Source organism: Poecilia reticulata, chromosome 9 (assembly GCF_904066995.2).
Source record: "Poecilia reticulata chromosome 9, P_reticulata-male-v2, whole genome shotgun sequence".
Classification (NCBI taxonomy): domain Eukaryota; kingdom Metazoa; phylum Chordata; class Actinopteri; order Cyprinodontiformes; family Poeciliidae; genus Poecilia; species Poecilia reticulata.
In genome coordinates, this window is record NC_088838.1 from 29,241,136 (window position 1) to 29,255,487 (window position 14,352).

General features: G+C 38.1%; 1 protein-coding gene across 2 annotated transcripts in view; it reads right to left on the reverse strand.

The window, feature by feature from the left end:
• nos1 (nitric oxide synthase 1 (neuronal)) overlaps positions 1-14,352 on the reverse strand; it is a 56,198-nt gene that overhangs the window by 24,280 nt on the left and 17,566 nt on the right. For both annotated transcript variants that reach the window (XM_017306781.2, XM_017306782.2), the window contains exons 5-11: positions 10,630-10,775; positions 8,258-8,420; positions 5,156-5,247; positions 3,528-3,669; positions 3,306-3,445; positions 2,203-2,377; positions 114-215 (exon numbers count right to left, since the gene is read on the reverse strand). In XM_017306781.2, coding sequence (XP_017162270.1) covers positions 114-215; positions 2,203-2,377; positions 3,306-3,445; positions 3,528-3,669; positions 5,156-5,247; positions 8,258-8,420; positions 10,630-10,775 — 960 coding nt within the window. The remainder of the gene's footprint in view (positions 1-113; positions 216-2,202; positions 2,378-3,305; positions 3,446-3,527; positions 3,670-5,155; positions 5,248-8,257; positions 8,421-10,629; positions 10,776-14,352) is intronic.

Here is a 14,352-nt window from a genome sequence, read left to right on the forward strand (position 1 = left end):
TGCTGTGAATCCAATATGACAAAAGGCTCTCTTTTCCCAAGAGGAAAGCGCACACACCTTCAAATCCCTTGAAATCTATATTTAGAACAACTTTAAACAAAGGATGCAATCACCTGAAAGCTGTAGAGAACAGCAATATTAATCTCCACAAGTGCCTGGTCTTTCCAAAGGGAAGATGTCTTCCTGGTGTCCAAGCCCATCTTGTTGGCAACGTCCTACGAAACATAAGATAAATGAGATGATATTAATGTGGAAACCAATTGTATGCAATGTGCTTTTTTGGTGTGATAAAAAGGTTTGATTATATGGGTTTCCCAAAAGCTTGGATTCTTCAATCAAATGTGAAGTGCACATACACCCCATCAGATCTGGTCCAGCAATGGTCTAAGAATTTGGTGCATATCACAGACACACAGAACACCTGGCAAAAATCCATAAAAAATCTAAGTCGAGATGAAAATGTAGTTTACAAGAAGCTAGAAAAAAAACTATAAGCTACTGTTTACAGAATTTTAACACTTTGTAACACATTTTTTATTTTACTATCATTTTGTTTACATTTACACACGTTTCAGAATAGTTCAGTTAAAACTGCACTTCAAATATGGTGCTGCAAAATCTGTTTCATATTTGCTGTTTTTTTTGGGTGTCATACTTTTATAGAGAGAGTTCATTCTATAGTTCATCACTTCCAGATGCCCAAACTAATTTTCTAACTACCTTGTGTGATTGAGCTGTTTTAGCCAGTTACACATAATCAAACATGACCATTTCTCTTGTATGTCTAAAAAATAAATCATATGTGGTTTTAAAGTTAATATACTACTTTGCAAGAGTAAGCCATACTGCCACATAGACTTTTTCCTAAGTATCCATTGGGATATCATTCTGTTGCATACAGTTTCTGCCCAGGTTCACCTGTCAAACAGCCTCACAATTGATTCTGGATGTTATACAGAAGAGCTCACCAACAGAGTGCTTGACAGTTCATATGACAGTTTGTAGTGATTTGTTGAGTTTGGTTTTCACCAAACACGTCACTGTGAGTCATCAAATATCTCAACGCTGGTCTTGTCTCTCCAAATAGCATGGTTCCAGAGTTTCTGTTGTTCTTTCAGTTACAGCTATCCCAAGCCATGAACCTGCACTCTTCACAGAGATGAATGGCTTTCCTGATGAACTCATTCATTGCTTTGCTGATTGTATTGTTGTGAACTTTAACATCAGCAGGATGTAGAATCTCAGAAATCTCTTTCAGATGTTGGCAATTACCCACACCAATCCAAAGTCTGACCTCAGAGGGAATTTGTAGGAATACTGGTGAAAATTGACAAATGTTTGGAATGTCTTCTAAATTAAAATAACCCCAATTCACACGCCCAACAGTGGAATTTCAAAATTACCAGATAACCTTTCAGTTTGCTTCTCGAAGGTCACTTATATCATCTTTACACATTTATTTGATCCAGCCCATCAAACTACTAGTATGCTACTCCTATGAGTGGTTCATTACTCTAGATGTGTACTTACTTTTACAGACATTGTGTCCATATTCAACTTATGTTTTTGTCATGTTTTGTATTTTGTGAAAATACAAGAACAAGAAGTCATATTTTAATCATGCAAGACTGTATTGACCTAATTTTAAGAACTTGCAGTTGGTCAAAAGATTATTTATTTCTGACATGCAAGGTCTTTGAGTTACAACCATGGTTTCATATTTGGCAAATTACTTAGTGCTGAATAAAACAGGAAAACCCAAAGGGCAGCAAGAAGCCAACAGCCTTCTCCACAACTTAAGCAGTTGAGTAACAAGACAAATCCAAAGCTGGCACCCATGTGCCTCGAAGTGCTCCTCAAAATTGGATTGCTCTGATTTGGGATGAAATCTTTCTCTTTACATGTCTGAGTATTGCTATATGACATACGACACACAAAAAAACAACAGTCTGTTCAACATTTTCCATCTGCGATATCACCTTTTTTTAACTGAAGGCCATAAAGGATCCTTCAGAATCTAGATAATACACAAACACTTAAATTTCTTGCAAATCAGATTTCTTTCCATTTTGCATAGTTACATTGTTTTTGGCTCATTTGATGACACAACACATGCTTGTCTTGACACAAGGCTGCAGTCAATCTGTGCCTTCAATTCTTTTCTGATTCTGTCACATGACTGTTTCCTGGCATGAAAAATACCTCCAGAATGTTGTAGCGTGAGCTGTCACAGAAGTCCCTCACGCCAATCTCTGTGCCCATGTACCAGCCACTGAAGGGGCATCCAGTGAATTCAAGACCGCCAATTTCAAGCAGCATGTTTGCAACTGCTGGGAGGCCGTACCACTTCAGACCCAGGTCCTTGAACCACTCAAACCTGGGGAAATGAAGGAGACAACTGTGACGTAGTTAAAGGGTTACGTCAGATAATTTGCTTCATTATCCACTGCCAAGCTAGCAATATGCTTCATCACTAGAATCCTTAAGAGCCAGTGTAATTGCCACTGAGACACGTAAAAAATTTGTGTGTCCAAAAACCAGCATTACCAAAATGAAACCCATTGTTAAGGCCTTTGTAATCCTGGCCAAAGGAAGTGTCGCCTCTTGAAACCTTTGGGGGGATTGATAGCATTGCTTTCAGTCTATTATTTGCAGCACTGGGTTTAATCTTGTGTAATGATGAGACACTATGCGTGGCCGAAGCTTGTGCCAAGCTGCTGCCAGAGCTAAGGGCCAGCTGATGCATGTGTATGGAGAAAAGAAAGCCAAATCTGGAAGCGTCTGGCAGGGTGATCTGTGTGTCAAGGGATTCTGAAACACTCTGTAGTGTTTAACAATGCTGTTATAGCTTGGAGTGCATCTGTAGGTGTGTAGTTGTGAATGATAGTGTGGCAGTAAAACCTGATTTTTTTTGGTGTAATTACAATGCTACCATGCAAGTGGAGCTTAATGATTAAGATACCGAGGGTTTTACGGCTTTTGAGATTTGGCTTCGGATATTCTGTTGCAGGAAAAGTAAACAAAACGAATAACAAATAAGAAGCTTGAAGTTTCCACTAACAAGTCCCGTGACTGCCACCAAAAAAGCAAACAAGAGCTAGTTGTGCTTTCAGGGAATAATCAGCACAGTTGGAATGCAAAGATAACCAATCAGCTTCCTTGGCATGAAAGGAGCCCATTGTTTGAGAAGTGTGGTTAAAAAAATGTGCAAGTGGGTGGATGTCCCTCAGTACAGCCTCCTCTGTTGTCGTTTTGTTACATTCTTTATGTTTTATGCATGCCAAAGAGAAAAAAGCAGAACTCACTTTGGATGTATGATAGGCACCTCCAGAATTAGGTCTTCAGGGATCTCAAAAAGCTCAGGGTCATTTCCATTGGCTTGCAGCAGAAGTGGAAGGACGTCAAATCGACCCTTTGGTGCTTTCCATCCAAGCTGCATGCAGATCTAAGGGTGAAAGTAGAAAATGTTAGCCAAAGAAAAGCCAAAGAGACGGACAATTCTGCAGCTGCATCTTACTGATCTGTACCTCTGTGAACTCAACATTAGCAGGGTCTCCCAGAATACCCCCATCAGGTTGTTTGTAACCTGCGTAGCGAATCAACTGACTGTTCCACACTCTGAAATCATGTTTGCCATCGGTTCTCTGTGGAAATATGGTGATTGCTGACCTGCAGAAGAGGAATAAGGAATATACTATGTTGTAATGCAATTAAGGCAAAAAGAGAATGCTGCACTATATTGACATCTCTGCATGTGTGGCTTCTGTACACACTGGTTTTGAAGTTAAAGGTGAGGCAACAACACATCAGGTGATGTAAGTGCTGCATTAATCAACTAGACCACTACCTGATGGATGATACTGTCAAAGCCTGGCTACATGTTGCCCAATCTAGATCCCACTGGCGTTTTAATGCTCTTTACGGGGTGAGATTGTTAATGTTGGTAAGCTGGTTGTCAGTAACTGAGGAGGGTGTGATGGATTTAGTGAACAGCTTGTCTGAATCTGGGCCAGATGTGCTGCAAGTCTGCATCCAGTGGCAACAAGGTCAGGGTAAGAAATTATAGGCAAACGTCTCTCTTTGGAGCAACACATGTTGTGATCAATCATTTGTAATAATGCACTAATCAACTAGCCAATGATCAAAACCACCAATACGTCTCTTCACTGGTGCTGATTGGGAAGAAAAAAGACAAAATGTGAATAATAATTTCCTTCCCTGATCAGGAAATGCATCAAATCTTAAACAGGATGGTCTTTGATGCACTTTTTTAGTTCAGCAAAAATCAGATAAAATGTCTCACTCCTTTAGTGTGATGAAGAAAGGCTGCTATAAAGCTTCTAGATTAGCGGCATGCTTTTCATCATAATAAAATGTTCTACTTCTCAATTTAATTAAAGAAAAAAGCTGCAGATAATTGGAAACATAATCCAGCTTTAAATTACTCCAGATTTTATTACACTGAAAAAAAAGAATAATAAATTTAAAAAGGATTACAGATTATAGATTGTTACAGGTCTGACTGCAAACTGATAGCTAAGATGATGACATGACAGTGCCTTATGAGGTCCTCCATTGTAATGTTCAACTTTTTTTTTCCCTTAGTGATTTATAAAGAACTACATTAAAATTTAAACATTGTTTATTGATCAATGTTAAAGCAGACACGCCAGAATTTCAGTCTCATTTGTGTGGCGCCTCTTTTTGACATGTGCATCCGAGCCAGCTTTCAGAGGGCCAGGAGACTTGTAGTAATGAGTCAGGATGCATCCATCTTACGAGAAGTAAATGTGAGATGTCACATATGATTAGGACTTGGCAGAACGTGTGTGAGGGCGGCGCAGGGGTCTGACAAATGACTGCTTGTTAGCGAGGTCTGCCGCCTTACCAGCCGGGCAATGATTGGTGCTGAAGTGCTGACGGATAAATAGACAGGCAGCAGATAGTGTCATATACGACGTTAAGAGACAGAGCGCACATTGACAGATGGGACAGAGGGTCAAGTCGGGGTAGTTGGAGACGGACAGGGGTGATGAGCTACGTGGAGCGACAGATGGATCAGATGCAACGAGGGGAACCAGGGCAGAGCTGTAACAGTAAGAAAACTGAAAAGAAATAATGGTGTAAACAGTATTAACTTGGTGTGTGGTTTTACCGAAGGTTGCCTTTGTTGGTGGCATACTTGATATGGTTACAGATGTAGTTATACATTCCATGGGCTGTTGTGCAGTCTCTGGCATCAAAAACCTAAAGAAGCAAACATGAAACAGGAAATTAAAGTTATATTCTTGCAACATTCACCAGTGAAGAGCTTTACTAAAACCAGCAGACTCTCGTCTAGTTCCTGAAAACCAATCCAGTGCACCCTATGACTGGAAAAAGCCAACAGTATCACATGATTCACAAAACCATGGCTCCTGAACCCGATGGCCTCCTCTCTAGTTCTACACCTGAAGATCCTGTCCACAAACAGGATTTGAAACAAGAAGTTCAAGTTTGTGTTAGGAAAGAAGAGACAGCTGCTGCTTTGGGTGTATAATTACAAAATAACCCTTAAAAATCCCTGGGAGCAATACTGCTAAAGCACTCTCCAGAAATATGGAAGATACTTATAAGTCATTTTTTACAATACATGTGGAATGGACAAATAAACTCCCATGATTTGCTCGAAAACTCTGGGACAGTGAAGATTTGGTGGACTGGTCCAAGGACAGCACGAAAGCCATACCACTCATCCATAATCCAAGGTTTGATAATCTGTCCTCACACTGTCCAGAGCCTTCAGCATGACAATAAACAAATCTTCTCAGGTCATCTTCATCTCAGGTCAACAAGAGAAAAATGGATTTCTGCCTTTTCAGGATCAGCCTCTGCTTCAAGCATGTTCATCTCTTGTGCACAAGTGACCAAGATACGTGAACACGCTCAAGGTTGAGCAGAGCCAAAATGTGAACTTCTCAATATAATAGTCAAGATTCCCATTCTTACTTATGGCCATGACATATGTATTATGAATGACCAAAAACAAAGAAATAAAAATAGATCCCAGATAAGTGATGCTGAAGTTCAACCTTGATGGGAGTGAAGGCTTCTGTTATCCATGGGAGATTATAATGGGGTTCTTGGTTAAGAGAATGCAATGATGAATAGAAACTACTAAACAAAAAAACATATCTCACAGTTTACAATGTTCATTTCAACAATTTCCAAATGCATAGATTTTTATTAGAGATGTGCCGATCAGGTTTTTTCCAGCCGATTCCGATCACCCATGAGGGCCGATCACATAATTATTTTTTTTTAAATTATAAGCACTACCGGTTACATTATATGGAAAAAGGAACCATAAATTCACCTTAATTTAGACAAAAACTTGTTTTTAATAACTTTTTTCCAAGAAAAAAACAAAACAGGCATTCTGCAAATTGTACTGCTATCAGTAATACAATCTTTAACAGACTGAAAACATATGAAGGCTCTGAAGAGGCTAAATAATGCAAAGAGTCAAAATAAAACCTCTCAACATTGTCAAAAAATTAAAGTATAAAACTTAACATTCAAAGGCAAAAACAGGATTCATTACAATAAACAATCCAGAGTTACTGAATGAAAACTTCCTGATAGCATGGCGGCTAGCTGATTACTGCTAGTTCTGATTGGCCGTTTCTGACTGAGCGGAGTAATTATGCAGAACAAGGAGGAGATTGATTATTTTTTTAGAGATTATCTGTCTCATGTTAGGACAGCGAAAGTTTTAATACGTATGTAAAATTTATTTTTTTAAGTTAGATGCTGCAGCTTTAAGCAGAGGTTCGGTGTGAGAGTCACTACCAGGTGGAGCAGAAGCGGCGCTCCATCTGTGAAATATTGCTACCTGTAGCGCGTAACAGCGGTTCAACAGCGAGAGCAGAACCAGCGTCTTACATCGCAGCTCGAAGACTTAAATAATTTTGCGGGTTATTTGTTTAGCTTTCTGACCGTCATGCTAAACCGGGTGAGTGTTTGTAGCTGCGCTGCTTTACCTTCTGTCTGATCCTGCATATGTCATTTTTACTACTCGATGTAGTCAAACTCCGTCGAGTATGGCATTGTTTTTATCGCATATTAGATTCGTCGTGTTGATGCATTTTGACCTGCTTCACCCCACGTGCTTCAATTTTCCGCTGCAAAACGTCCCCAATCGCTCAGTGCGTCATAGTTACACATCGATTAGGATTTATTGCTGAGCGTTTGCGCAGTGTGAAGGAAAGAGGAGACCAGCTGCACAGGCAGGCTGCGGAATGAGATGCAGGTAATCGGTTTGTGTGATCGGCAACAAGAGACCGTGATCGGCGATCACCGATCATACACTTTTTCACGGAAATCGGCCAATTATGATCGGTGGCCGATCGATCGGCACACCTCTAGTTTTTATGCAAATGACCTCCTCCTCCCAAAATTGTCAACTGTGATGGCCAAATCCATGAGCACACTCTGAAGTCGGTAACTTTTATGCACAATTTATTTTTTTTTTCATTCAAACACAACAACACTTTAGTTTCAGTAAAACATTTATTAGATGATTTGGATACATTTGTTCTTTTTGTTAGCGCACACATTTAGTTAAATTGATATAAATACATATGTTAAGTTTAATTTGTTTGCTTGAGACTGACCTTTTGTTTGTGTTTTGCCGGTACTTGCCTGCCTTGGAGTGGCCAGACAAAAGATGGGGGCCAGGGCTCAGCAGGCTTAAATGCTGATTGGACTACACCACTAGTTTCTGCTGGCAGGGGAAATTTGTAGTTTTTTTGTTTAGATAAGTTTTGTATTTAAGTAAATATTAGTATTTAAACTTTAATATTTTTGATTTTCATTTTGTGAGTCTTTAGTTTAGCCAAACTTAGCTGTACTGTTAATTGTTTTTATGTTTGTAATTGTATTCTGTTTAGTTACCCCTATTGTGTCTTAATTGGTCTGATCAGCCAGTATATAAACCTCTCTGTGTCATTTCTTTGTTAGGTCAGTTATGTTTGTTTGTGCAGCCAGTTTGTTTACATTTTTGCCTGAGTTCAGTTTTGTTTCTTTGACCTCTTTTCATCTTTTTGTCCTTTTATAATCTTTGGGTTAAAATAAAAAACCCTATTCTTCTAATTAATATGCTGCGGCGACTCCTGTTTTTAACTCGGTCCATCACATCAACTTATTTGAAACAACTACCGAAGAGCTAAAACTTTTTACTAGCGAGATGTAGAATCGTTGACATATTGGGTACAACCTGTAGTTTGGACCACTGAATCCGTCCCACACATCGGGCAGCATTCCTCCAGGCGTGCTTGGCTCCATAAATCAGTTCGGTGTCTTTTAGTTGATAAGTCCCTGAAGCTTCAATCTCTTTTGTCACCTCCTCCCATCTGTCCACATGAGTCTTGGAGCCATACCTGAGAGCCAGGACAGGTTTAGGGACACAATATAACAACTGACAACACAGAATACTAAAATGTGAGGACATGTGGCTTTGTCAAACCAGTATCAAATGATAAGTTGTTAAGAAGCAGTCACAGAACACGCTGACACATTGAGAATATGGGCTCCCACATGGGTGCTGTGTATACATGCACTCAGTCTAAAAGAGAAGCAAAGCAACATCTAAATGGGGAAAATGTTTCAGAAATCAACAGGGACCAGGATGATAAAGAATCTCAAAACAGGCTTCTCGTTTTGAACGTGAAAATAATTTAAATGGCTAAGAGAGGCTCCACTGAAAGACTAAAACTGGATTCTTCTCCAGTGGACCAGCAATGGCCCATCTATTGTCATCGTAAACAATATCCCCGTAGGTAAAAGATGGTTGCCTTATCTTCATGGTTTCACATGCTAACATTGCATAAACATGAATCCAAATGCCCGTTGATGTCAAATTTACTGATGTGTCAAATTTGGAAATTATAAATTGTCCATGATGCCTAAAAGTGGAACAAACTATGTAAAATCAGTAAAACCAAAAGATCAATAAACAATACATAAAAACAAGAATAAAGAACTCTGTGTGATCTATTCTAATCTGATGAAAAAAACAAAAACAGGTCTTTGGCAGGGTTTTAGATTTGAGATTTTGTGTAGCATCTGTTAATTAACCCGATTTGGAATATCCATCACAAAAACAAATTTTATGACTAGAGTACTAGAAAATAAAGGATGTTGTGATAATACTTTTAAAATAGTGAAACTCAGATTCAGTAGGCACAGAGTTTATTTTTGTAAACATGCATGTGATCTATTCCAGTCTCATGATCATGCTCGTCTGCTTGACAACTGTCAAGTCAGCAGTCTTCTCCAGGGTTGTGTAAAGTTGGCTGCCTAAATTCATTATTTGTACAATGGAATCTTTCCCTTCCTTATCAATTGCATAAACAAACAGGTCTGCTGGTGATGCACACTGTTTGAGTGTTCAAACACTGGAATCCAAAATGGATTCTGAGGGTGTGTTCACACTGCAGCCTGAAGTGATCCAATTCCGATTTTTTTTGACGTAATGTGACCAGTATCCAATCTTTTCATGGCAGTGTGAACAGCACAGGTCGGATTCTCTTTCGAATGTGACCCATATCCGATACGTATCCGATTCAAATGTGACCTACCGTCCAGGTCGCATTCATCCGAACTGAACGTCACCGTTTCTCAACAAATCTCACAAGTGGGAAGAAAAACAACACCATGACGGACTATATGAGGATTAAGTTGTTAATATGCTGCTCCGGCCGGATAACAACTTCAAATGTGTAAGCTAAGCTCCACCGTTAGCCTCCATGTTTACTTCCACAAACACTGAGCACTTGTTCTTTTTATGGCGGTTGGCAGAACACTGAGAACGCTGACGCTATTGCGCCCTCTAGTGCGCATGCGGGACACTTTCAGGTAGTTTACCCATTCACACTGCAGAACGCATACAGGTCGCATTTACTGGCAGTGTGAACGACCCCGGCAAAAAAATCGGAATTGCCAAAAAATCGGAATTGGGTCACTTCAGGCGGTTGTGTGAACACACCCCGAGCTTAACTTCAGAATCCATTTTGGATGTGAAACATCTTAAAGGTTACAGACGCCTTGTTTATGTTTGACAAGCTAAAGTATTTAATTGCTCTTTTTGCTAGTCTATTTTTAAATTCAGTTGGAAAACTCATTTGAAATGTCCGATTTGTTCAGTGACGCTATTCGAATGTCTCTTGTAGCCTAGATTTCTTCCATTAACAAATCCTGTGGAGTTTGATGTGAAGTACTTTTTCCAAAGCTACTGCAGTTTCTCTAATTTAGCAAGAACGATTTTCATTCCATTTAAGAAGAGACAGCTGAAACCAAACCAGGCCCTTCAAATACTTTCTTTACTATACTTAAAATCTTCTCCAAGGGAAAATGTAGAGTTGACAATGGGTCTTCTAATTTAGATTAATTCTTTGACTTACTGGAAACCCAAGTATATTGCATTGTGTAGTGATATCTCAGTGTGCAGAGCTGACAGACGTGTCACTTTATTATGATTAATTAGATGACAGTTTAACTGTCCAAAAATTCTAAATCTTCATATAGCAAGTCACACAGGTTTAGAGGCAATTTCTTTTTTTTTTTTACAGTATTATGAGCTGAACTTGCCTTTTGATGGAGGTGTAGTATTGGTCAATGAAGTCAGCGGCCAGGGGAAGAAGTTCCTCTTTGGTTCTGACCTCATCTGGTTTGCGAACACCCTGACTTGGCACCATCACAGAACCATTGCAGACGTTTTCACTGCAGATTGGCATCTGCAAATAAGCAACTGAGTTAATACTGTACAAAATTTTTGTTGCCTTAAAGAAAAATAAATAAATAAATCAGCCTCCAGATTTTACACTCAATGGGAAAGACATCCAGAGTTGTGTTGCTTCAACTGAAAACACGTTAAAACCTTTAGCTTTCAGCCTTTAACGTAGTGCAGACAGTTATATTATGTTTCAGAATAACCACAACCTCAACTGCTTGAGGGTGTGGAGACAAATATATACATATTTTCATATGAAAGTAAAGTAAATTTCATTTGAAAATCAAGATCCAACAGTCTGGAGAAAAAGAGTGCTAGTGAATCTTAGGTTTTCATAAAATAAAAATCTAGAAAACTTGTTTTGAGTTCAGGTTTCATCTGGTTCCTTAAGTTTAATAACCAAGACACTCAAACAGTTGGGTGTTAAATCAGCCTCTTATTTTTTTCTGCTTTCATACAATCAACACAATGAATCCCTTCCCCAGGGATTCATTGTGAATACACCTGAATTAAATCAAATTCTTGAATTAAATTTAAGTAGGGATAATAAATAAACAGTTTTAACTCTTTAAGAATTCCAGACATTGCAAATGTTACATTTCCCATCGTTATATAAATGGATGGCATGCGTATCAATGAATGAGTAAGTCAGTGAGTCATGTTGGTGTCGTTCCATTAAATGGGGACTTGAAGAATAGAAGAGACAAGAAAAAGACAAACACATAAATAACAGATGGCTACAAAGAAAAAAAAATCCATCCCCCCCCTGTGTGGTCATCATGTAATTAAAGATTTAGTCAACAATCACCTTGATTTTTTTGGAGAGAGAACTGAGAGCAGCATAAGTAAAGGGTGTTAGCAAAGAGAAAATTTGACTAGGACCCTAGTGTGCCCAAAATTGGCTCATTAAACTCAACCACCCACTTACACTTTGCCAACACTGTAAGAATGTGTTCAAAATGAAAAAGAAATATGAAAAGAAAAAAATTATCCATGAACAAACTGAGGAAAGAAAAAAAACAACAATGGAAGACAAATGGATTTCAGGTCAGAATAAGCAGTCAGAAAAAAACCCAGGCAGCTGGGGAGAGGTAACTGACAAGCAAGAGCAAGACAGATGAAACAAAGAGGTGACGGAGTAAAAAGGGAAAAATGGATGAGTAGAGAGTTAAAAATAAAACAAAGGGATAACTCATGCTCCAGCACGTCCGCTCGTCACACTGCTCTGGGCATTCATGCCAGCCAGCTGTCCTTTTGGAATAAGACGGCTCATTTGTGATATATAATAAATCTGAAGATGCCATTACAGCCCATTCATTGGGATGCACGCGACAGGCTGTCCAATAAGTCAAAGGGATTAGGTTTCTGTTTACAAATGGACGGTGCATGCTTAAAAGCAGCAATGATCACCTTTTCTTTGGTAGGTGGGCTCATTGACTGAAAGTAGAAACTTTGGCTACTTGACAAAATACGTTGTGAAAAAAACCAAAGCAACTGAGAAATGAACAGAAAAAAAGGCTAAGCATTAGCGTCTAAGACTTGAGATAACTGAGATGACTGAACATCTTATTTTAATTCTTTTGTGTAATAATACAGAGAAAAATAGCTCACACAAAATAGTTGGTCTCTAAAATGGATAAATAAGGGGTTTTTTTGCATCTAGTTTGTGTTGCAAATGAAGTAATGGATGCTAACCTTCCAGCCGACATGTTTCAGCTGGAAAACGACGTATCATTTTAAATCCTTCTATTTATTTTTAAAACCTGCAAACTGTGAGGCTTTTCTGACAGCATTTCTTTGACATAATTTGTGCTAACAAGATTCAGTTTGTCTTTGATTTTTATTTGTTTTGTCAGTTAATAAAACAAAAAGCTTTTGTATTTCTACCTTTTTAAAGGAGTAATAATTTTTGCTTGATCATTTATTTTGTGTTCTTGCAACCATGAGTCAGATGAACACAGATTTGCAAGTTTAGGTGAGTCAAAAACCTGCACCACATTTGACCTTGTTCACCCAAGCAAGTGAAATTACTGCATAGCTTTAAAGATAAAAAACATGTACAGAAGCATTTTAAAAAATATATAATATAGTATAAGGTATAAGACATTTAAAGTCTTTATGCTAACTTGGCAAATAGCCTACAAAACATATGAAATACCAGCTGATTTAGGAAAAGGAACTTCTACAACTTAAAATAAATAAAAATCCACCCATTGATTTTTTTAGTTCAAAAAGTCGCTGCCAGATGGAGACAATCAATTGAACTTTTGACAGACATATAGGTACAAAAATAGAAAATCCGAAGAATTCATTTCATGAATTAAATGTGGCTTACAGATCATGTCTGTCAACACCCTCTACAAGGTGTGAAAGCCAGAAAAAAGCAATAACTATAGAACTGGCTGCTGAGATTGCAGTTTCCAAGCAAATTTATGAAAAGTTAGTGGATGGAAATGTATGGTAGAAAAGGGTTGCAATTTCTGTGTTTTAAAAAAATCTATTTTATGCTCTTATTCATCTAAACAACTGAATATTTCGATTTCACTTAAAGGTTCTGCTGTCCACAACAAGAAATGATATGTTTGGTTTTAGGTAAAAAATAAAAATCATGTACAAAAGACTGTTGGTTTTACAAATGTATTCCTCCTCTTTCTCCTTAGAGGTTACCAGTTCTGTATTTTTTAAACGCTGGCAGCAAGCTGAATTATCTAAACATTGCTTAGCTACAAACATTCCTCTTCAAATTGTATGTCATTCCTAAAGATGTTTGCATGAAAACGTAAAATTCATGCAGTCACTGTGGTTCCATATTGGATCTCTACATTGTAAACTTACAGTTTGCTGATTATGCTTCATTGGACCACAACTAAGTGCAACAATTAAGCTCACCTGAACATGAAGTCTGTTGGATTTACGATGTAACACCACAAGTAAAAATTCCTCTACCCAAACACTTATTTTTAGTTAGGCGTTTCATTTACAAAACCCTCCTGCCCAAAGTTGAGATGTGAACTTTTGTTCTATAATTTCGTAAATAATAATTTTAAAGGCACAATTCTTGAAATGATGAACAAATTACCTCAAGCTCCGTTTCAGCACCTCATACCAGGAAAATTATAACATTTCCATTGAAGCAGCTGTTGCACAGCTGGACAGTGTTTTATGAGCCTTAAATGTGGAGGAAATGTAATTTCTTAGAAAAGGTATCAAATAGGATGGCTTTGTTACAGATTCACAAAAAGTACCAAGAAAAAGAATATGACAAAAAGGAAAATTGCATATTGATTCTCATAGTTCACTTTTACAGAAAATCATTTCATCCATATGAGCTGCCAAATACCAGCATGCTGGTGATACATTGTTTTATTATAAGGCACTCATTACTCAATAAAAAAATACTCCAAAATATCTAATCCCCTGCTGTTTGACTATAAATCTTCAGACAAGAATCCTCACAGATGAAATTTAGCTCTTGGATGAATAGAACAACAAAAAAGACACACCAAGCTATGCTATTATATTTCAGACTGCTGAAGTCAAGCTGTGCAATGGTGAGTATGCACACTGTTCAGTCAACTGAG